The sequence below is a fragment of the Dendronephthya gigantea genome, unplaced genomic scaffold (genome assembly GCF_004324835.1).
Source record: "Dendronephthya gigantea isolate DGI-Jeju-01 unplaced genomic scaffold, DenGig_1.0 000125F, whole genome shotgun sequence".
NCBI classification, from domain to species: Eukaryota; Metazoa; Cnidaria; class Anthozoa; order Malacalcyonacea; family Nephtheidae; genus Dendronephthya; species Dendronephthya gigantea.
Window position 1 is genome coordinate 578,075 of NW_021163135.1, and position 24,426 is coordinate 602,500.

The 24,426-nt window shown below is 36.3% G+C and overlaps 2 protein-coding genes and 1 non-coding gene across 3 annotated transcripts in view; 2 read left to right on the forward strand and 1 right to left on the reverse strand.

Annotated features, from left to right (window-relative positions):
* The first annotated feature begins 9,283 nt into the window (after positions 1–9,283).
* Trnaa-ugc lies at positions 9,284–9,356 on the forward strand. Its single transcript has one exon. It is a non-coding gene; the product is annotated as a tRNA-Ala (tRNA).
* Positions 9,357–18,193: 8,837 nt separating this feature from the next.
* On the forward strand, positions 18,194–18,733 carry LOC114535805 (protein ALP1-like). Its single transcript, XM_028557129.1, has one exon. It carries the CDS (start codon positions 18,194–18,196, stop codon positions 18,731–18,733), a length of 540 nt encoding a protein of 179 aa, XP_028412930.1.
* Positions 18,734–24,008: 5,275 nt separating this feature from the next.
* Positions 24,009–24,426, reverse strand: part of LOC114535806 — a 756-nt gene continuing 338 nt past the window's right edge. Inside the window, exon 1 of the mRNA XM_028557130.1 lies at positions 24,009–24,426. This exon is cut by the window's right edge and continues 338 nt beyond it. Within this exon, the coding sequence (XP_028412931.1) occupies positions 24,009–24,426 (418 nt within the window).

The following is a 24,426-nucleotide window of genomic DNA, read 5'->3' on the forward strand; positions in this document are numbered from 1 at the left end:
ACATTCCAGTCGGAACGAAACGGTTTGAAACAGTGGAAATACACATAACGGACGAATCAGGAAGAAGAGTGCCATTCGAGTACAGTCGGTGGATCTGTACACTTCATTTCAAACCTAAAATTCAATATACTTTTAATATGAGACACTGGCAATCTGGCAGCGCACTACCCGTTTTCTGTGCTTCCATTATCTATAACAAAGGTAATACCCAAAGAAATAGAAAGTCATTTTCACAAGATGGTGGTGTTAAGAAGTAACAAAAATAGTTTAGTACATCTTCCCTTAGTGTTAAATTAAAAATCATTCCTTGGTTAATTCTACACAGTCTACTTTCTGTGATTAAAAAGAGAACAGTTTATTTAAATTTTCCTTGCTTATACTGTAAATGCTTACCACCCAGTCATAATATTTGGTTAGGTATTAAAATACAGGGAAAATGAAAATTATGATTTTATGCACATGTTTACTGGCAGTTGCAAACCATCTGTAAACAAATATTATTTGAACAAAATTCAAAAACTGCAAACTTATTTGTTCTTTTAACCACAATATACCAGGGATTATCTTTACAAGATTTGTTGGATCAATATTCTGTGGCAATTCAATTGGAACAGCTCTACAACTGTGAAAGGTACAGTTAGTAATTATTGTGATGCCACCAGTATTAAGCAGGTACAATTACAGTAATTATGCACTCAATTGAGACATCTCAAATGTTACTGTCACATTCACCTCATTTTTTAGTGTTAAAACATTATTTTATGTAATTTTTTAGTGGACAGTGTTAAATTACGAACACATAAATTTGTACCCCATGCACTTTTTGGTTATTATCAAGGTGTGGTAATGGAACTGATGCCTGGAAAAGAACCTTAGTGCAGAATCTGCCACAGGTATTATGCATTCAGTTTTTGCTCTTTGACACAAATGGTAAAAAAAAGCTTGGAAATAGATTGCCCACCTGAACTAACTAAACCTGAGTACCAACGTGATTTAAATGATGGCAGAAGTGAAACATTGAGACCCGAATAAACCCCTTCTTCTTCAATAATAGTACATGAAGGAAGCCAAATATCGTCCAGGCATTATGTCTGCTTTGTTAACAGGAGCGGGAGATGGTTTTATACAAGAAACATCACAGTTAGCAGCATATCACTAGAAGAATGCATACATGCTCTTTTACGAGAAAAAGGAGCAACAAGCCCACACTAGGGCAAAGGTGTTTACAAAAAAAGCACCAGTGCCTACAATGAATAAAGAACCTCTTTTAAATATTAACACTTATACAAAGGAGTTGCAAGGGGTTCTTCCGACAACTCTCATGTTAAAATGCACTGTTTGTCATTATCTAAGAAATGCAAGGCACTCTTTCAAAGAAACCTTGTAGAGATAAAAAACTCTCTTTGTCAACATCAGTTGGCCCCATGACAGATGCCGCAAAAACTAAAGAGTTCAAAAAAGAAGATCCACCTCACTCTTTATCACCCACACTCGCTTCTAATTCTAACAGTTCTATGTCATGGTTAACACCTGAACAAGAGTCAACAGCTGAAAAAAATTCAGTCTCGAGCTCTGAAAAGAACTCCATGGGTCCAGCTCCCGAAAAAGAGAGATCTTTTCAAAGGAAACTTTTAGCTCTTGCATTTGGTAAGCCACAAAATATTCATGTCACTGCTCAATGCTTTGGAAGAAATGCGAGTACATTGCAGCTTGACAGCATCATCAGAGACACTGAAAATCCTTTTCATTTTAATGTTAAAAGCAGAAAGAACAACGACCTTACCTACCAAGTTAATACCAGTTAAGGGATTTGTACCTGCCCATACGCGAAAATGGCTAAGGATGTGCACATCAAGCTGCCGTTGCCTTAAAGGAGGTGGTAACAGCAACTTTATCCCACGATCCGCTCAGAATCAGTACAACCTTGCTGTTTTAGTAATAGGAGATAATCCCCAACTCGACCTAAGAGAGTTTGTACAGCCGCATTAAAAATCTTAAAGCATTATGAACCTGGAGAATGATGTAAATGGAATTGAAACGGTGCCTTAGAAAACAAAAAAAAAAATATGAGGAAAATCAACATCAGCATGACACCGTCCTTGACCATACAGAGGACGAACCTGTAGCCCTCGAAAAAATTAATATTGTCCAAAGAGTCCAAGTTTTTACCCATGTGTGACCTAATTACTATGGATTATACTACGCAATGCGTCAATGCGAAAATTGAACATGTTATGGTGAAAGATACTGGGATTAATTATGCTCTTCGTCTTAGAAAGATGGCGCCGGGAAGCTCTGGTTTGCTTTAGAAATTTCTAGCATCCTTCATAACCCTAGTTCCTCATAGCATGACAACGGAGCGAGTTGTTTCTCATTATAACAATGTGAAGACATTGTGCAGGTCTTTACTTAATCCTGAGACGATCAATGGTATATTGCACATTTCATTGAACGGAAAAGGTGCATCCTTTTTTGACCCAAGACCCGTGGTTTCAGGGTTCTTCAGAGTGAAGAATTATACAAACAAAGAGAGTTTGTGAAACATTTTTTTAAAAAAAGAGTCCGGATGTCTGTGATTTCATTGTGATTTCGTGATTATTGATTGTGACTTCACCACTAAAACGTCCCTTAAAAAACCTTAGATATCATTTCATTTGAAAAAATGTTCCGAGATCAAATTTGCAAAAATTATGATTGCATGTCACCTTCGAAGCTCATGTGGCATCCAGGGAGGGGGTGTCTGAGCTGTGCCGTGGGCCCTTTTGTGGTTTTGCCCTACCATTGAGTAATCCTTAAAAGATGCCCTGGATAAAGAAATAGGCTTTTTACAGCTACAATTATGCCAAACGTTTTAAACTTCATACTCAATTGACACATCAGTTGAAGGAATCGATGAGTGTAAAGGATATACAACACCTTTTCATAGTTTTAGAAATGCACACGTAGCTAATTACCAGCAAGTTTTGAAATAGCCGATGTCCTTTTAACAATGAATAAATAGACCATACTTCAGAAAGTTAAAATACATGTAAATCGTCCATCAATCTGAAGTTATTTTGTGTTTTATTAAATATTGATAAATATGAAACATTCTAAGAACCCCTCAGACAAGAACATTTGACACTAGCTGGCATTAACCTGATTATTTTTATCAATTAATATTCATGTACTGTATGTTGTTTCAGGTTCATGGCTGATGAACTTAGTTATTGTTTATAGAGCACCATATTCTGTGGTCCATGCAGTTACCACTGCTGTTTTCTATTTGGAATCAATAGTTCTGAGTGCACATCCTCTTCTCATCATTGGGAATTTTAATATTCATGTTGATTCACTTGGAGACTATGATGCTATTAAATTATCAGAACTTTTCCACAGTTTTGGTCTGACTCAACATGTTGAAGTCCCTACACATCCCAGTGGCCACATCCTTGATCTAATAATATCTTGACAAACTGACAACCTAGTTTCTTCTGTTCCCAGGGTGGGCTATTTTGATTGATATCAAGTTCTCAGATCATATGCCTGTCTTCTGTGAACTTGATATGGGTAAGGTATCTTTTACGAAATCAAAAGTTGCATATCGGAACCTCTCGGGGATCTGATCTTTCAAATTCACAAGCTGATCTTTCAAACTCTGATCTCTGTAAAAACACTGATATGTTTGATCTAAATGAGCTTGTTAAATGTTATAACAAAACCCTTGAATCAGTAATAAATAAGTATGCTCCATGAAGAACTAAAACGATTTTCAATCAGCCCTATGCACCTTGGTTTAACAGTGAAGTAAAATCTGCAAAAAGAGAGCAAAGAAGAGCTTGAACAGAAATGGAGAGCTAAGCAGCCTGATGATTTTGAAATCTATAAATCTCAGAAAAACTATATGATTTCTGTAATGAACCGTGCTCAAAAGAATTTTTATTCAGATATTGTTCTGGAACATAGATCAGATCAACGGAAATTATTTAATGTCACTAAGACTCTATTTTCTCCAAGAAATTATCTTAATTTTCCTACATATCTTCATATCTGCAGAACAAATTAGCTAATGATATTGGGAAATTTTTTGTTCAGAAAATTCGAATTGAACTTGATTTGTCAGCTTCAGATTCTTACAACTCTGTTCAAGACGAATCTCTTGCATTGAATGTCTGTTTTGATTCATTCGAACAATTAAGCAAAGAAGATGTAAAAGATCTGATACCTATATCAAAAAGGAAAACTAGTTCATTAGACCTAATGCCGACTTCGATTGTTGCACAATGTCAAGATGATAAACATGTCATTAGATTCTGGTCTTTTTCCGGATGAGTGGAAGGTAGCGGATGTTCGTACATTATTTAAGAAACCGAACTTGGATATGTGTTCTGGTTTTAAAAATCTTAGACCAGTTAGTAATCTGTCATATCTATCTATCGAAACTTACTGAACATACAGTCTTTAATCAGACAAATGATTTTTTTAATATGTATAGATTTACCCTCAAGGTCAGTCAGCATATTGTAAATTCCACAGTACTGAAACGGCTTTGCTATGTGTAACAAATGATATTTTAATGAACATGAATCGTCAACATGTCACATTATTGGTTATGCTTGATCTTAGTTCTGCATTTGACACTATTGATCATGACATCTTGCTTGGCACATTCAATCAAGAATTTGGAATAAAGGGGAGAGTTTTAGAGTGGTTTACTTCTTATCTAAATAAATGTTGTCAGTGTATTTCTGTCAATGGTGAGTTGTGAGCGACTGCGAGTCAAAGTTGTGAGCGACTGCGAGCTAAAATTGTTGCCACCAAGAATTAAATGAGGAACCTGAAATGAATAGCCCACTCAACATCAAATATACTGTCTTCAACGGCTTCAATTCTACAGTCTCAACGACCCCCGCAACACTAAATCTACAGTCTTCAATGGCCCCCACAACACCAAACCTCCAGTCTTCAACAGCCCCCCCAACACCAAATCTACAGTCTTCAATGGCCCCCTAAACACCAAATCTACAGTCTTCAACAACCCCCTCAACACCTAATCTACAGTTTTGAACAGCCCCCTAAACAACAATCTTCAAAGACCCCTTCAACACCAAATCTACAGTCTTCAACTGCCCACTCAACACCAAATCTACACCCTTCAACCATTGCACCAAATCTACAGCCCTTGTCCCACAGGAAGGTGCTGACACAGTTCTGTAACATATTATTCCACCAAATATGCAGTCTTTAACCGCTCCCGCAACACCAAATCTACAGTCTTTATCGCCTCCTGCGACACCAAATCTACAGTCTTTAATGGCTCCCGCAACACCAAATCTACAGTCTTCAACAGCCCACTCGACGTCAAATCTACCGTCTTCAATAACCCCAATTCTACAGTCTCAATGACTCCCGCAACACTAAATCTACAGTTTTCAACAACCCCCTAAACACCAAACCTCCAGTGTTCAATGGCCCCCCAACACCAAATCTACAGTCTTCAACAGCCCCCTAAACACCAAATCTACAGTCTTCAAAGGCCCCCTTAACACCAAATCTACAGTGTACAATGGCTCCCTCAACACCAAATCTACAGTCTTCAATGGCCCCCTAAACACCAAATCTACACTTTTCAAAGGCCCCATCAACACCAAATCTACAGTCTTCAACGGCCCCAAATTTACAGTCTTCAATGGCCCACTCAACACTAAATCTACAGTCTTCAATGACCCATAATCTACAGTCTTCAACACAGGCCCTGCAACACCAAATCTACAGTCTTCAACCGTTGCACCAAATCTACAGCCCATGTCCTGCAGGAAGGAATCCTCACGAGTAGTGGGTGACAAATTATGCAAACGAGACCCAGGTTGCTGAATATTTTTAAAAGTATTTACACATAACTCACGCCTCCTATCGTTGGAGCCCTGGATAAATTATGCATAGAGCTTTTTTCTGCACAAGTTCAATTTTATCTGATAAGTATTTGGGAAGATTACAATTCCATGTTGGACAGGCGTAATCAAGAACTAAGCGTATCAAGGCAAAATAGATTGCAAGAAGATCAGATGGTGAGACACCACTACAACGCAAAATCTGTATGATGTATAATCATTTAGAATCTTTCTTCACTAATATTTCTGTCTTGTCTTTCCATTTAAGTTGGTTGTTAATTGTTAGGCCGAAAAAAAATAAACGAAGAAACCATATCGAGATGTTGTCTATCAATACAGAGTCAAGGTAAATCTGGTTGATTGTGAAGGAAACTGACTATCATCTCCTTACATTTTTTACCATTCAGCTTCATATCATTCTGTTCTGCCCATAATCAAAGTGCATCATGGTCAGATTGTTGAGTTGAAACCTCATTAATTGACAAGAACTCTGAAATTTTGACATCATTGACAAATTTCCAATGATGGTATTAGGTGACTTTAACTCCAAATCATTAATCGTTATTAAGAATAACATGGGTCCCAATTTTGTTCCCTGAGGGAACATCAAGCCTAATCAGAACTAAAGCTATTAATATTGACAGACTGGCCACGATTAGAAAGAAAGTTGCAAATCTATGGGACCAGTGACTCTCTAACCCCAAGCGAGAGTAGTTTTCTAACCAAAACATTGTGGTTAATGTGATCAAAAGCTTTGCTAAAATCCACAAAGCAGATCCTAAGAAAACAAGACGGAGTTTCCAACGTTTTAAGCCTATTGTTGATCATATCTATAAGGCAGAAAGTCGATGTTTCCTTTAAGCTTCCAAATTGCTGTGGGTCGATTTTATGTTTAATATCATCCAACATTCAACCAATGACAAAATCTTCAAGGATTTTTGACAAGTTTGCTGTGAGAGGGATCGGACGGAACTCATCTTCGCAGCATGCAATCTGGGTCTTAGGAACCGGTGTAATAATTCTAGATGTATTGACGGCAGAAGAAAAAGAAAAGTACGTCCCCCACTACAACCATAATCATACACTTACAAATAGTAAAATCATTAAGAAAATCTGGCGCTCATGCATTTCTGTTGGGTTTATTAACGAAAGGTAAACTGACAGAGAAAATATTCTTGATACGTTGTGGTTGTGGTACCGGAACCATTTCAAGAGGAAACGCCTGGTTGCAGATAGCGGCGATGAACAGAGACATGCATTTTCAAAGGATTTATTAACAAAGGCAAGATTGACAAAGAAATATTTTGACACAATTGTGGTTATGGCTACATGGATATGTTCTCGTGTGGGAACGATAAACATTTTATTTTTCTGTGATGACAAACTCATTACTTGAATGAATATGTGTCTTCGTAGTTTTATGGAAGTAAATTTATACAGATTAATGAGAGAGGAAAGGGATAAATGGATACCCAAAATACATCAGGATCAAACATTTACGGATGAAGAATTCATTCACAAATTGTGGCGCTTTTGTCTACGTAATGATTATGTTTAAAAGTGTGACGATATTCTGGGGAAATACCTTGATAAAATGAGAATTTTCACGTAAAATACATTTCAAACCATATATTTAACTTTTCAAACATGTAACAAATAAATAATTTTTAAAAACCATAAGGTAATGTCTTGTAATTGTCTTGTAATTGTCCACAATCACACATTTATTGTACACAATGCGATAATCTACCCGCATTACCTTGCCACGTATCCCACACACCCCATGAAGATGAACCAGTTGTTGTATCACTTCAAAAGTTATTTTCTGCCTCGATCTTGTTGGTATTGGATTCAATAGCAATAATTCTTAGGACCACCCGATATGAATGTTGTAATGCGCGATACTGAGACTTTGCCTTGCCCTCTTTCAACAACCCCACTGGTCCTGGTGTAGTGAAAAGGCTAGATAGGATTAAATTTTCTAGGAGAGGTGATCCTGGTGTGTTCATTGGTAACCGAGCCTCACTTCCACCATGGGGACAAATAAGCTCAAGGGCTCATTTCCACAAAACCCCTAAACAGGCAATTTTCTGAGTTTAAAGGGATATTGTATGAGACTCATTGCCCCATACATGCAATAAACAGCTTAAAAAAATCATTGCCCCTTGCTTGCTCAAAGTTTTAAACATACCTGTTTTGGAAGAACATTAGTTTAATTATTAGCTGTAAAGAATGACACAACTGAACCATCTGGGTGCTAACTCAATAAACATTGGATCTGATTCCACATTTCCCCTTAGCTACATGTACTTATGGTAGTTCACTTATATTTTTTATCATTAATTTTAACATGTACCTAATCTATGGTACAATCAAGTTTTAAACAAATATCTACAACACTTTATCGTATGTTTTTACTGGCTGCAATTACATCTTTGTGCCACATTCCATCCTTTGTGATTTCTGATGTCAAGTAATCCCATTCTATAGTATGTCGTGCAGAAGCAAATGTTGCACACTGAAACATCCAATTGTTTTAAAATAAGTTTTAAATACTGTGTTAATTATATTGCAATATATCCTACTTTCTCAAATTTCGCACTATAATCATTGACACTAATATAAACAGCAATTGCCTTATTGTCAGTTACGTTCTCTGGTTCTTCCAGTTTAGCATAGACATGTCGATTGTAATTGTTCAGGTTCAAATAGGCTGCTTCTAGCATAGGCTTGAAGGGAAGAGTGTGTGGACGTTTCAAATCTGTATCATTTTCATTCTGAAAATGTTTGTGTCTTGTTCCAAACTATGACATAGTAGGGGAGGAACAACCCACAACACGGTATATTCTTCATTGTCAATATTAATTTTGCAATGGCTTGTACAGGTGTATTGCCCTGGCATAACATTTTCATCTTTGCTCACCACTCCACTATAGTCTTCACTATTGTATCTAAACTTGATTTTCCTCAGGTTTATTGATAAGACAGGAAATGAAGGAACTGTCCGTGAGAACCAAGCGTCATCTACTGATATGACAGTAACATGCATTTCAGAAGAGTTACAATCTAACAAAAATGACACAAGTAAATATATCTGGCATTAGACAGTTAAAAATAAAACAAGGTGTATTTATGGCTAATCAGTTAAAAGTAGAATTCTGTGCTGAGAAAAATTTGGCTCCATGATGTTGGCAGTGGATCTTGCAACACCCCCTCATGGAGATATGGAGTGTGTCCATATCCCATAGACAATTAGCAAACTTGCAATTGAGCACTTTAGGCTTGCATCATTGTTGTAATATGAATCAGTCCCACAACAGTCAAGTTTTGGAATATATGTTTCCTAAATTAAGACACACAGATATGGAAGGGACTAGACTCAGTTCTAAAATATCAACCACTCAAACCGTCTTGACCTTGTAGCTCAGTTGGAAGAGCTTTGGACTTGCAAACCAAAGGTCGCAGGTTCGATTCCCACCATGGTCAAGCTAATTTTTCAGCTTGCCCGGTTGGTTACTCAGAGTAGCAACATCACCTATACATTTAATATGTTTCCTTCAATGTACAGCTTTGTATATATCTCATTCTCTTATATATATCTTTTTTATATGTAATTATGCGAAATGTTTCAGTGGTGCGTTACTTTTACATCTAGCCCACAGTTGTTCCTCTGACTTCTGGTTAAGCTGTGTTCTAGCGCTGCTATGCGAACTGCTATGCTGTATAACTGCTAAGATTATGCACTATACTTATACATATATATATATGTATTAGTATAAATCTACGCTACAGTGTCATTATTAACCTCTGCCAGAGTAATTGTTAGAAAATTGTACTCTTTGCGCATTGTTTACCACAACTTGCAGAGCTCCTCTCCTTTTTTTATCTTCTGTTCCCTTTGCACTATTGCAAGTTGCATCATACAAAAATGTGTAGCTGTATTACATGGTGCCTCACAACTAGGTTGGCATTAAGATTGTCTCAGCATCAGCAATTCAACTGTAGAACTTGTCGTTTCTTTTTTCATATTTTACATATGGTTCATATTACAGTTATATACGATTGTTAGCAATAATTATGATCTTATAATCCTCTTTGATCCGTTTTTGTTAAACAAGATAAACTTACACCAGTCAAACACTCAGCAAAATGTAATATTTTACAACTAACTCAAAATTGAAATTCAGTGGTGAATGATAAATCAATCATGGAACTCAGTTCTTGCAAAATTTTGTGATTTGTCAGTGGCTCACAAATCAATTATTTGCCTCTGCCTTCGGCAACTAGCAATCAAATTCATCTCGAGGACTATTTCGCCTAGCAGAGTAAAAAAGGAAAACAGTTTTAAAGCCATCAAGGGGATCCCCAAGGCGACATAGAGCGTGAAAATGACGAGGTTAAGGTTCAGCAATTCGCTGTTCAGCGTCTGCTATTGCAGGTGTACAAGATAGCTCAGGCTATGAAATTGCCTATAAAAGACCACAGAAGGAGGTGCACAATTCACTATTAAAGCCTTTGATGCGCTTGTTTTAAAGCATGATGAATTAATGAACCTAATCACAGACAATGAATAATTTGAAGAGGAAGAATTGTGGTTAACAGAGTGTCAAGAATCCTTTTTTAAGAACTGAATAAAATTATATGTACATAGCCTCCATGTTGAAATTTCGAAAATAAAGATTTGTTTGACCAAATTAGGGCATATTTGTAATTTGAAATTATAACTATAATGAATTTATAAAAACAGCAAACATGTGCTCCCCAAAGACAGAAACGGAGAAGAGAGCTACACATACACTCTATATAACGAGTCAAAAGAGAAAGAGCATCGTTACTCAATGAAGCTGTTCGAAGTAGAGATATAAGTTGAATCTCAGATAGAAATCAGTTATTCACAGGAGTATGTTGCTAAACAAGCTCAAATGTGAAATGCCTAAAGAAGCGAAGGATTGTTATTACGACATATTAAGCAAACAACAGTATTTGATGATCCGAGAAGTGGGAAAATTTTCCAAAAGTTAATACTTGAATTGTTGACATTCAAAAGCATCTGATAACCATTCAAGGGCCAGGACTTCAATATATTGTTACTGGAAAGAGCATGATATCGAAATAGTGAAATAAAAGGCTAGCCAAAGACCAAAGACTGTGAGTGGGTGAGCTTAACACATGTCATGACTGTAGTTTCGAATTAGTATGCATAATTTTTTTGATAATATATATTGTCATTTAGATAGAGTTTAACATAATAATAAAAAACCAAAACTGGCAAAAGCTGTGCATTTCCAAGTAAATTTAAAAATCGAAGTGAGTTTTACACTTCTTCAATATAGAAATTAGTAATTTTAGCCGCTTACCATTACCTTTTACCACGTTTATTACAATTTTCTTAACTTTCACATTTAAGTTTTATCTAAATGCTTAATGATCAATATCTATCACAATTAAACCTCATACCAATTGAGCTACTGTACAAATAATTGAACAAAGAATTGAGCTACTGTAAGAAAACAGGCTTTCCTAGCTGGTGTTTGAGGAGGGCAACAGAATGTTCTCCCCCTACTCTGCAGAAAACATGATTGCTCAAATCCACAGAACAAGACAAAGAAGTTTAATTTTAATGCTTCAGTTAGGTACAAACATAAATCAGTCGAAGAACATACCAATACCGATCAACATTTGGCAGCTGTGGAGGCTGAACTAATAATAAACAGGGTTTCTACATTTCAGAAGTTGATTGATAAAAGAAAAGATGTACCATAACGTCTTTTTGAGCTTGTACTGTATATCAAGAGGAACTCTCCAACTGCAAATTTATTTGACTTATCAAACTGCTCAGACAACTGAAACTGTCTGATATGCAATACTAAGACCTTAAGTTTGCGGGTTTTGTGAGACAGATGTTTCTTCTTTTCGACGAAACAATCAAAGAGCACATTCTTCAGAAAATAGGCAAAGCTAGCTTCTTCAGCATTCTTTTTGATAACGTCTGTGATATCTCAAACAAAGAACAACTGTTTATTTTCGTTCAGTATGTTGATCAAGACTTTGGTAAGCCAGATGTCAAGTTTCTTGCAGTTAACGATTTTTTGGAAGAGTTTATTTTTGCTAATGCCAATGCAATCAAGAGCACGTTAACAAAGCAGCTAGCTAACTGGTCTTGCTACAGATGGCTGCAGTATTATGACTGGAAAGAGAAATGGAGTAGCTGTTCAGCTACGTAGAGAATGCTAGCTCATCTTGAATGTTCACTGCATGTGCCACAGATTAGCACATGCGTGTGGTGACGCCAATGAAGACGTTAACCGCATAAAGGTAATTGAGAAGGTGTTGGTGCAGCTTTGGATGTTTTTCAAAAACTCTGCAAAACGCAGTGCAGCCTATGCTAAAGCAGCAGTGGCAGAAAAGGCCCCAGTCATTCAGAATGATAAAAGCAAGAAAGTTATCAAAAAAAAAGTAAAAAAAGCCTGTAGAACAAGATGGCTGTCAACTGATCTGGCAATTAGAGGAGTGTTTGAAGACTTTGCGCCATTGACACAAACCCTCAGACTTCACAAAGAATTGGAAAACGACAGCATAGCCATTGGTCTACTCAAGCAAACAGCAAATATCCAGCTCCTTTCTGCTGTGTACCTTCTACACGCAGTCCTACCTGCCCTTTCTCATCTGAGCAAAGCTTTTCAGCGAGGTACTGTATCATGATGAGAGTATTTGTTCAAAGCGATTCACAGGCATAGTTTCAACCACAAAATTTGGTTGTATAGCTTCAGACCAATAATCTCTCCGACCAGGCAAATGAGCAAGAAACATGTAGAATATTATTGCAATAAATTTCTGTATTTCATCCTGTGTGATGGGGGCCATTCCTGTTTTATTCATCTGTTTTCGTTACCTATTACTCTTTAAGGTCAATAGTTCAAGTCCAGTGTTGATTTTAGGTCTTTAGTTCTTTCTTTAGCCTGGAGTACATTAGTTGGCGGCTCACCATCTTCAGTCTTATCTTTGGCATTGTATGAGCCTTGGTATTTGATAACATCTTTGGACGTTGCAAATATTGGGACTTCTCTAATGACGCAGACATCTGTCACAAAGTGATTCTTAGGGCCAGGTAGATTTACACAATCTCCTTCCAAGCAATAGAAGCATGATGCTCCACTTTATCAGTTCTCTTACCCAGCGAAAGTTGTTCAGCCAAATGAAGTCTGCTTTCTCTGCTCTAAACCAAGCATATTTGTCCGCGACAGGGTTGGAAAAGGTGTTGAATAATCAGCTCCAGAGATCTGAACAAGAATGTCTTCCCACAGTTTGTCGCACCAATGATCATCATATTGCGGTATTTTCCTCAACCAAGCGTTAGCAAAATCTCATGTAGCAGCTGCAAACAAGATTGGAAGCACCTTGTTGTTAGCTAAGACTTCTTCAGCAAACCTTAGCCAAAACCCATCACATTTATCAACACAAATACCAGAAGCTGTCTAGCATATCAACTGCATAAGGGACGCTTTCCGGCGAGTCAAAACAGCAGTTGCTTCTTGCATTCTCCAGGTTTGTTTGATCAACTCGTTGAGGTTTTTGGAAGAACGCGATAAAACAAAACTTGCCAAATCTTTTTGCTATTCTTTCTCTGGTCATTTGCAAATGCGAGTGAAGATGTTTGATTGCGAATATCATGTTTCTGGATGAATTCAGACACATCTATATTCGAGAGTTTTCTCTTTTTTTCTTCAGGTTGGTCACTTAGATGCTCTTTGTCACTTTTACTTGTCGTGGCTACTTGGGGTGATCCGACCTCGTCTAGGTTGGTAAGAGTTGGGCTGTGGTAAACTTTCGCATCATTCTTGCGAATATATGTGTACGTGGTACAACCGCTCCTTTGCAGCAATCACTTGCACTCAACCCATTTCTTCAGACCTGTAAGCTTTAATGCCAGATGATAATGAAAACCATTATCTGAATGTTGCTCCAGACAACATGCCCAGTATTCTCCTTGGCTTAACACTATTTATTTGATCTTTATTCTCAGCCATCACATGCAATAAAATTCCTTCGGAATCCCTCCCTTCAATCAATGTATTTTTCTGTTAAATATGAACTCCTAAACATGTTGGAAGTACATAAATACGTAAGTCGCGTTGTTGTAAACAAGCAAAAGGAAAGGCAGAGTACCAAATAACTAACTACATAAACGCTTTCACTGTAGAAACTCTCCCTGTGAAAAACCGTCTGCACCTGAATACAATGTAAGTTTTTTTAGTAAGTATTCACTCAATAATAAAAAGGCCAACATCCCTGCTCAATTTTTTTACGAAATCTACACAATCATGAAAATTAATTCCTAGACTTCTCTATTCCATTATAAAATACGCCCCTTCCCCCTTGAACAATGTTGGTAGGTGTGTGATATTACATTGGGATTCTTTTCAATCAACATTGTGTGTAACGGCTGTAGCACAAGCTGTTCGAAACGACGACGATTTGCCTACGTCACGACGCGTTTTAGCGTTCGAAGAAACAAATTCAGGGATATATTTTACAGGCAACAATTTATTAGTCTTGACCAAGTAACAACCTTACTCCTCGAGAATCATTAAAGTTGTCGATTATAGTTGTCGTAAACTGAAATAACGAATATAAAAAACTAAGTTCATGCATTCCTAATTAATATACCAGCAAAAACTACTATAACTGTATCTTAAACTAAAGGAATAATAAGCTATACAGATTATGAATACCTATCACATGCACCAAAACATGTTCTAAAAATGCTCAATTTTATCATGCAATTACTAAGACTAACACAATAAAAGAGAAACTACAAACTAACTAAATAACAATCGCAAAAGATAAACTTACATAACAGTCCCGCTTTGTCGAGGCGAATGATGCACAAACCGAGATGTTCGAACAGATGGATGAGTTACAAAAACTTGTTCGAAACTTTTATTACAAGTTTTCTCAACGAATACACATAACCAACTGAGCGAAAAACAAGATTGTGCAAACCTTTACCTGTCCCAAATCCGGAACTAGTTACCGCGTCATAACTAACCACTAATTAACCAAAAAGTTCCTGCTATTGTTCAATCGAGCTGAAAGCCGCTACATTGTGTGTGAGGGGGAAGGGGGGAACAGTTATTAACCCTTTATATAATAATGAATACAGAGATATACATAGACCGTAGTACCACAAAACGAAACAGTTATTAACGTCCCTTATTCTTCTACATTTCCATGTCTGTCGACTTCCTCCATTCTCACATTAGTCATTTCTATCAATTTGTCATGCATTTAAATTCCTTTTAATTAATGTACTCTGAGGTGGTCGTTAGCAAAAAGGGGCGGGTAGGACCACTGGCGAAAAGGTCGAACAAATAAATAGTCATTTTTCTCTACTTGGGAATAGTACCAAACATATGTTACCAGAAGGTGTACATGTAATTATATTATATATATTTGGTTGTATTTGGCAGAAAAATTGTTTAAATAATGGCTGTATTTACTCTATTCTATTTACAGGCAGAGAAGAATTACTTACTGAACATGCATTGATTTTGGAACAAGACAAAAATCATGCTGATGCCTGCAGTTTTGACAAAGACATCAGTACTTTATCCCAGCAACAGCAAAATATAGCAGATATGTGTAATAATAGGCAAAACAAGATTTTCAAGATCTGCAAAAGGAACTCGCTGAAGAAAAAAACGGTGTAGGCTTAACAAATTCAGAGACATGGTTTCAAGATGTGACTAAATCTGCAAGAGGTCTGTATATATATATATATATATATATATATATATATATATATATATATATATATATATATACAGACTTTCGTTCTAGTGTAAACAGGGTCTTAGACTTCGAGTATCTATCTATCTATCTATCTGCGGCCAACGTTTTTGCAAACGGATGTATATATATAATATTATATATATATATAGTTTCAACCAAAAGTCATATTTGCATCATATATTTTCATTTACAATCATGGAAATAATATAGGTAGACTTTTTGTTGGACATGTTACATGACCACAGTGTATAGGCGTTCCGACGCTATACGCTTAGCGAACTTGCGATGTTAGTTATCGACCCCAATGTGACAAATCGTGTTGATTTTGATTTATTCTAACAGAATATAAATACATAAATATTTACATTAATTATACGCAAACTATGACACATCACCACGATTTTACATAACAAACGTTCACATAGACGATAGATAATACGCAAACAAACGTTAATGTCTTACCGAGTGTCGATAATCCGCAGAGTTCTATTTTACAAGAATTTTCCGAGTATTTTTTATAAATTTAAAATGTAACAACCGAAACGTTCTTCCTCTATATTTCTCACGGCCGAAGTGCATGCTTAATTGACGTGGACTCCGCTGCCCGGAAGTGTTGAGTACGTTTACCTCAACACACAGTAATTGCTAGAGATGTGGATTTAACGGTCATACCTAGTGTTTTCCGCACATTTGAATATTTATTATCATTTCGCCATGTATAATTAAAAAGACTTTAAATAATAGTAGCTTTATAATGACCAATTGCCATGGTATTTATACGATCCTCCATGATGATTCGCTTATCATCTGCTGATAATGCTATCTTATTTACCCTCTCTGTGTATGTTTACAACTATGGAATGTATTCATCCCCTAATATGGTTTACCCTTCCCATGAGGCATCCCTTATAGTCCTCAAGGGTGATCTCTCTTCTCACCACATTTTTTCACACCCTTACACTTCTTATGATCAACCTCATCCAACCGATAAGCATACAACTTACTTCCTTGGACCTACACACCGCACCGGCTCGGGGATAAATAAATACATAATTTAACTGATAGTTAATAGCCTAAGTAGACAGAGATACCTAGCCTCCACCACAGGTCTCTGTCTCATCATTTGGATTTGAAAAATAATGTGTCTTATGCTAAGACACAGAGAACAGTCATAGACCATATAATATTGAGATCTGTAGAGGAAGCTGAGAGTTACCCCTGTTGTGTAACTTACAGCTTCTATTTATAGCTGAACAGCTTGCCAAAAGATACCAAGCCAAATTTTATCAAATAAAGATAAAAAAAACTCCACTCAAGCCAAATGAATAATAAGAGCTATAAAACAAGTAAACAATAAAATTTATAAGATCATATCACATATTATTATGACACGATGTCTCAATGCGAAGTTATTAAATGCCTAGACATACCTTCATATTTAAAGTTTCTCGAGAATTGAGACAGCGTGTGTAGATTTTTTTTCCTAGCAACTTTGTCCAGAGTGGCAAAATGAGTTAGTGCCTGGCATCCTGATTTTAGGAAGTGCAGCACATCTTCCACTGAAACCTAAGTCATTCAAATTATAGTGTTGATACAAGGCCAAATTCATAAGTATTAATAACAATAATATCTTGGTTTTGATCACAATAATTTCATCATTACACTAAACAACAGTCCGAATATCGGTATCTAAGTCATTGAATATTTGAATTCGAAATAAACAGAGTTTGCACAACAATTACATACCTTATATTTACAGATTTCCGAGTCAGGTTTTTTCACTTTAACGCCAGAACAGCAAGCTGATTCAGTTGTTGAATTTGCAGCCATTTACGTAACAAAAATATTTGGAAAAATCTTTGAAACAAGTCAGAGAACACGTGTTGAACGGTAAACAAGTTGCGAAATTTATGAACAGAATGTAATTTATGCGCGCATGCCTAGAACAGCGACACTCATATATTTTGCAAGTCATAAATTTTGTGTGACACTGGCCAAGCGAGTTGACTCGGTTGGCTGGGACGAGTTGAGTCATGCAATTACATGGGAAATGTTACATACCTAAATTTGGCGGGAATTACAAAATTATAAATACCATCAATGTTTATTTGAATTTCAAATATGGATCCCCATCGTTTTCGTCAATTCTGCCTCATAATTGTTTTTCCAACTTTTTTGCTTGCTATATGTTTACACAAATAAATGTATAGCGATTTACTACGCCACAAAGCAAACTATTGCTAGAAGAAAAGCTCGACACGTCAGAATGAGAAGACTGCTGAGAAAGAAGTGATCGCTTTGGGTAAAGAATGGAAGAACTGACGCCTGGTGGAGAAATATGATTAACAGCATATCGGCATCAGAAGACTGGAAAAGGAATTTCCGTATGTCCAAAGAACAGTTTATTGAACTGTGCAAAGAACTTCGACCCTTTATTAACCCTGGTAAAACACCAAATTATCTTTCATTATCCGTTGAAAAAAAAAGTTGGCGTCACGTTGTATTATTTAAAAGATACTGGGTCTATCTGGATGACGGCGAATGCTTTTGGTATACATCAGTGTACTGTATCAAAGATTATCCTTGAAGCTTGTACAGCTATATCTAACCATCTCTCTCCTAAATATATCCATCTACCCCAAACAGAAGATGAAATAAAAGCTAAAGTCGCAGAGTTTGAAGCACGTTTTGGCATGGTACAGGCGTTTGGAAGCATTGATGGCACACAAATTCCAGTTCTAAGACCAATTGTTGACTCTGAAGGTTATTTTAATTATAAACAATTTTTCTCTATCAGTGTACAAGCAGTGTGCAATGTTAAAGGCTATTTCATGGATGTAGAGTGCAGATGGGCAGGTAGTGTCCATGATGCAAAGGTATTTTTAAATTCCTTTGTAAGCAATAAGTTACAATCTGGTGAACTACCTCAAACCTTCAACCATCTACTACCTGGTCATAACCCTATTCCAAACTATGTTATTGGTGACCCTGCTTATCCTTTAACACCACATTGTATAAAAGAATTTCAGTCATGCAAGACTGATGCCGAGGTGATTTTTAATAACATGTAAATTTCCCCCGAAACCCTATAGGGTGCGCATTTGGTCGTCTAACGGCGAGGTGGTTGATTCTAACAAGAAAAATGGATCTCAAACTGGAAACAATTCCAAAAGTTGTTTTGTCATGTTTTATGCTCCACAACTTTTGTGAGCTTCACAATGATACCATTGACGAAGAACTTGTTAGAAACCAAGTTGCAAGAAACAGATCAATGGAGACTGTTTATCAAAATGTTCCTGATCCAGTTTATTCTTGCACTACTCAGGAAGGTGAAGCTATAAGGGATGTCTTACACAATATATACAAGTAAACCTACCTGATAACAACTAAAGTACCATCAAAAGTACCACCTTGTAATATAATATAATATGTTGATTAACTAATAAACAACTCAAATAAACGTTAGTCAAAATGTTTTGTTGTTAGCAATTTATTAAGACAGTATAATATCATACCAGAAATACATTGCATGCAAAGTCCCCTCACCTAAAGCAATAAACATATATTTCCATCACTGAAGTGAAATGCTATAATACTTGTTTCTGCCGAATAGTCAAAGTTGTAAAGTAAAATCCTATATCTTGGTACAATTACAAAGTCGACTCTCCAGCTATCAAATTTGACTATAATCATATTAATAAATTGTGCTACGAATAGTTTTAAATACTCCAATTTTAGCAAAATTTCAATTACTTTTTAAACAGATTCACCTTTAAAAATAAATACTTTCTTCCAAATCAAAATCATTTCAACGAAATTGACGAATAAATTCAAAACTTACAAAATACTTGCATGGTTTAAAATACAAAATCTAGCCGTTTACCTGTTCAACAGCACTTAAAAATGCCTCAAAATTGTAGGTTTTTTACCATCCATTTGATTGAAAGTTTTTCTAACCGAAGGCATTTTTTTCACTTATATTTTAATCAATTTTACGAGTCAATTTTTCGTATATTTTTAAGACCATCCAAATGAAAAATATTATTTAAAAAAAGTTTTATCAGTTATGCTGACGTGATCCAAATTTTAATTTACCCAATCCCACGTTTGTAAATGTTTGCTAATTACCAGTTTTAACTCGTCTTAAACTCACGCATGTGCATAACTTACAAAAACGCCCAACGTCCATGACATAATGGCGGACAACTTTCATTTCGCATTTCCATTCCCGGGCGTAATTAAAATCTCCGGGCGGAATTAGTACCCTCACGGCTTGGGGATGAACATTAAAATATGAACATTAATGGTATTGTACATGACCACATTTAGCTAAAAAACCCAATTAATTATCAATGTGAAAACAAATAACTTTAATTAATCACCATAGCATGTTTTGCGTTTAAAACTTATAAAAAGTTTGTTGCTCATTATCTTTATTCTCGCTGTTATTACTACCAGGTGCCATGATTCATATACTGTGGTGCTGCACCATGTTCAATTGATCTTGGCACTCATGGCCTTCATAGACTCAGTAAATATATTATTAGATTCCTTTAGAGAACTTGATAAATCGTAGAGAACTTGATAACTGTCTTTCCATATGTTGCCGTTTATTGTCTATGAGTATTGGAACTTGGTTTGAAGCCAGGCGTTTGCGGGTTGTCGCTTCATTATTTGCACTACTGGTACCAACTACATTATTACCAAGAGAAATAGTTAGGAAATCATCAGAATCATATTCATTTTCTTCAGTTCCTAAACCAGAATTACCAGATATATCAACACCTTGTTCTTGACTTTCGTCTGCTTGACCAGCTGAATAAGCACCAAAAGAAAGAGGCTCAGTGGATGGAGCCCCATCCCATACAGGGCTCAAAATAACAGTCAAAATATCAGCGGTCAAAATGACCGGTCAAATCTATTTTAGCTCGGTCAAAATAGGTTTTTAACCGGTCATGCACTAATACAAATAATTTAAAATAAAGACAAGATCAAAAAATGTTTTCAGTCATACAGATTCTTATTTTTGACATTTTAAATGCTCAATTTGAGGAGGAAAATTGATGTTTCGTGCATCGCCTTTCTATAGTGCTATCGGTAAAATCATTAGAATTATAGTTTGAAAACGTTGGCACAAAACACACATGAATATCGTGGATGGATGAATCTATTAGTAATAACTTGCATGTACAAGAAAAACTCAACTGAACATCTCCATCGGTTATAGAGATGGTAATCAGTAAATAAGATTATAAAACAAACTTTTAAAAATAAACTTGAATTACATAAATGACGTAGACATAACACTTTTCACTATTGCCTTGCATAAAGGCCAAGAACAAACACTGTTTTTCCGCATATGCATAAATTGATTTAGGTCTTTTTTTGCGTACAATAATTCGCGACTTCGCCGCTAGAAACATGTGTAGTGTCACGTGGTCAAAATCCTGAAATGCGGACACTTTCCGGCCATAGTGTATATACAAGATACAGACAGTAGCGCTCTAATGTCAAAATCTGGGCCATCTTATTTAAATCAACTGATTTACATATAGCTTGTCTGTAAAAAAATACAATAGTTGGACCGCAACCTACGAACTTCAAGGCAATGACTGTAGCCGCAATAAAGAAATATTTGCAAGCGCGTGGCGTAAGTGTCAATGGCTATCTGAAGTCTGGTCTCGTCGAAATCGCAATCGCAGTTGAGAAGATGATGTTACCGCTAGATCCTAACTTTGAAACGGTAGAAAATGGCGACACATTGAAACAAAGGTTATTTATTCATGACGTTCAGATTGATGACGCTTTTACTATGACAATGAAGAACGATTTCATTGATTCTCCACCATTTGGACTATATTATATTTTTAACCACCTTATTTATCATGCCACCGAATACGACAAGCAAGGTCTAGCTGCCTATAAGTCCTTCGAAGACTACCGACTTTTTCAAGATGGTTATGTTCGATCACTAAAAACTGTGAGTGTAATAGATGCAGGGGTATATGTATATGTCGGCCAGGTGCAACCAACTATGCGAGCAAAAACTGATGGGGGGAAAGACTGTTATTCGTTGTGGTTCATCTTGAAAGGTCCAGGGGCAAACAGAGGGAGTGTGCTTGATGCATTTTGTGAATGTAAGGGTGGACGGGACGGTGGTTGCAAGCATATAGCAGCTGCAATGTACTCACTAGAAGAACTGTTAAACCAGGATGGAAAAAAGAGTGTGACAAGTGGCCCTTGCTTGTGGATGCCAAAACCACAATCCTCCAGTCAGCCATGTGCTGTAGACCAACTGGAAATCATTAAAATCAAGCCACCAGCTGAGAAAAAAAGAAAGAGGAACTATACATGGCTACAAAACATTGATTTTGACCCCCGAAGTCCAAAGCATTGCAAGGTTTCGCCCATGACAAAGGAGCGTTTTACTGAGAGGCTCAGTGCTGTTTCTGATACCACATCCAACAATGATTCATCACCACCTGCACCAGTTATACTGCCCCTTTTACAGAAGCTATATATAAAGAAAACTGATGAAAATCATAGTGGCAAAAAGTCCGACTCCCAAACTTTGTGTGGCAAGGAATGCAGCATGAATCAAAGCACTGGAATAATGAGGCAAAAGGTGGAAACTTACATTCGGGAATCAACTGAAAAGAACCCTGAAAAGTTCCGAAACATGCTATATTTTACTGATGGTGAAATTAATCATGTAGAGGAAGTCACCCGGGACCAGTGGCAATGCGATGATTGGTATGAGCACAAAATTGGTTTTATAACAGCTTCAAAGTGTAAAGATGTTTGTACAAGGCAAACAACATTAGAAAAGAAGAATGATTTTGGTACTACTGCTCTTGCAAGAGCTATTGCAACACAGCCAAAAAAAACAGTAAAGACTGTTGAAAACAACCCACATACCCCACGTAGTTGGGGATTAAAACATGAAGAGTCAGCCAAAGATTCCTATTTACATGTGCAAAAACATTTGCACTATAATGTGAGACTTCTGAAGATGGGATTTCTTATTTCAAAGAAAAAACCATTTGTGGGTGCAAGTGCTGACAACATAAGAACATGTGAATGTGCAAGTGGATGCAAAGATATACTTGTGGAGTATAAGTGTCCATGGGTACATAGAAATCTTGACCCCAAAGAAGCATTTCTTACAAAAGAAATAGGGGGTGTGAAAGTGGATAATGTTGAACAACTGAGGCCAGATTCCAAGTATTACCACCAAGTTCAAGTGATATTATTCGTAACTGACCTTGATACTTGTGACTTTGTTGTTTGGACTTTAAAGGGAATCCACTGTGTTAAAGTTGACATCAACAAATGTTTTATTGAAAATGTTATGCTAAAACTAGAGAGGTTTTGGTTGTCACAGGTTGTACCTCTGTTGTTTGATGAGAATGACACAGCGAATGAAAAAGGTCAGTACATAAATTGTAAAAATGATGTCTAAAATTTCTGGAAAAACTTTGGTTTGGTTCAATATAAGAATTTGTAAATAATTTACAAATACAGTGGCTGTTCTCATTGATTATTATTATTATTTTATTATTTAAGACACACAATCAACAGATATCATTGGCTTTTAATGATCATCACTCCATGGTACAAAACTAATTTTTCCCATATCTTTGAAAACTTCAAATTTGATAACCTAATGCAAATGCTGAAAGCTCAACATCTTGTAGGCATATATTGGTTCTGGACTCATTAACACATGACTTGGCAACCAGATCAAAAGAGATTTATCTTGTTACAAGGTGCAGTATTTTGTACATGTTGTTCATGTATTACAAAGTGTTCATTTGATTTACAAAAATTATTGCTAACTGTTTACAAATAATCCACCTATTTAGATATCTTGACAATATGTGTTCATTGAACAACACTGAGAAGAAACATACAAATTGTACACAGGCAATTTTAAAGGTACGGTACAAAAAGTTATTTAAAAAAAGCGAACTGGTTTTAGGAGAAATAATTATGTAAATTTTGATCTTATTAAACCTCGATCAAACTTAAGTACATTTTATTTAGGTTCCAATGCAGCATCCTGCAAGCAATGATTGTGGTATTTTTGTATCACTGTTAGTTAAACACTTTTTTGAGGTACAATGTTTGGTATGACATTTTCAATATGCTGTAAAGGAAACTTAACATGATAATAAAGAACTAAATTTTATCTTTTAGGACCTTGATGCCTATGAGGCAGACCCAACTGGTTATGTAGGGGATAACCATGCCTGGTTTAATTCTATTGAGGCCCAGAAACACAGATCGCAAGAAAAAAGGAAATGGAATACACTGTACAATTTACATTGCATTAAATATATATAATTAAACTTTAATTATTCTTGGTTGTAAATTTACAATAGCAGCACAGACTCTCACAATCGAGGTAACATAAGACTTGAATGTCAATGGAATGACTCCTCTCAGAACACTAAAGCACTTTAATTTCCGGATGATTCTTTCCACATGTGCTCTGGATGTGGCCACTCTTCTGGTTGCTGTTGAGGCACGCGATGAGACGTTTTTACTTGACATGACAGGAGGGGCTATTAGGGTTGCACTCTTTATGGCTAAAAGATCTTGAATGTTAAACCCCTTATCAGCCATTATCGTATCTCCAGGTTCAATATAGTCAAGAAAACCACTTTGCTGGATAATTTCCTTATCGCTTATTGCACCAGTATACAATTTTGACACGAAGTTAATATGGCAAAGTGGTGATAGAGAAACTAATAACTTAAAG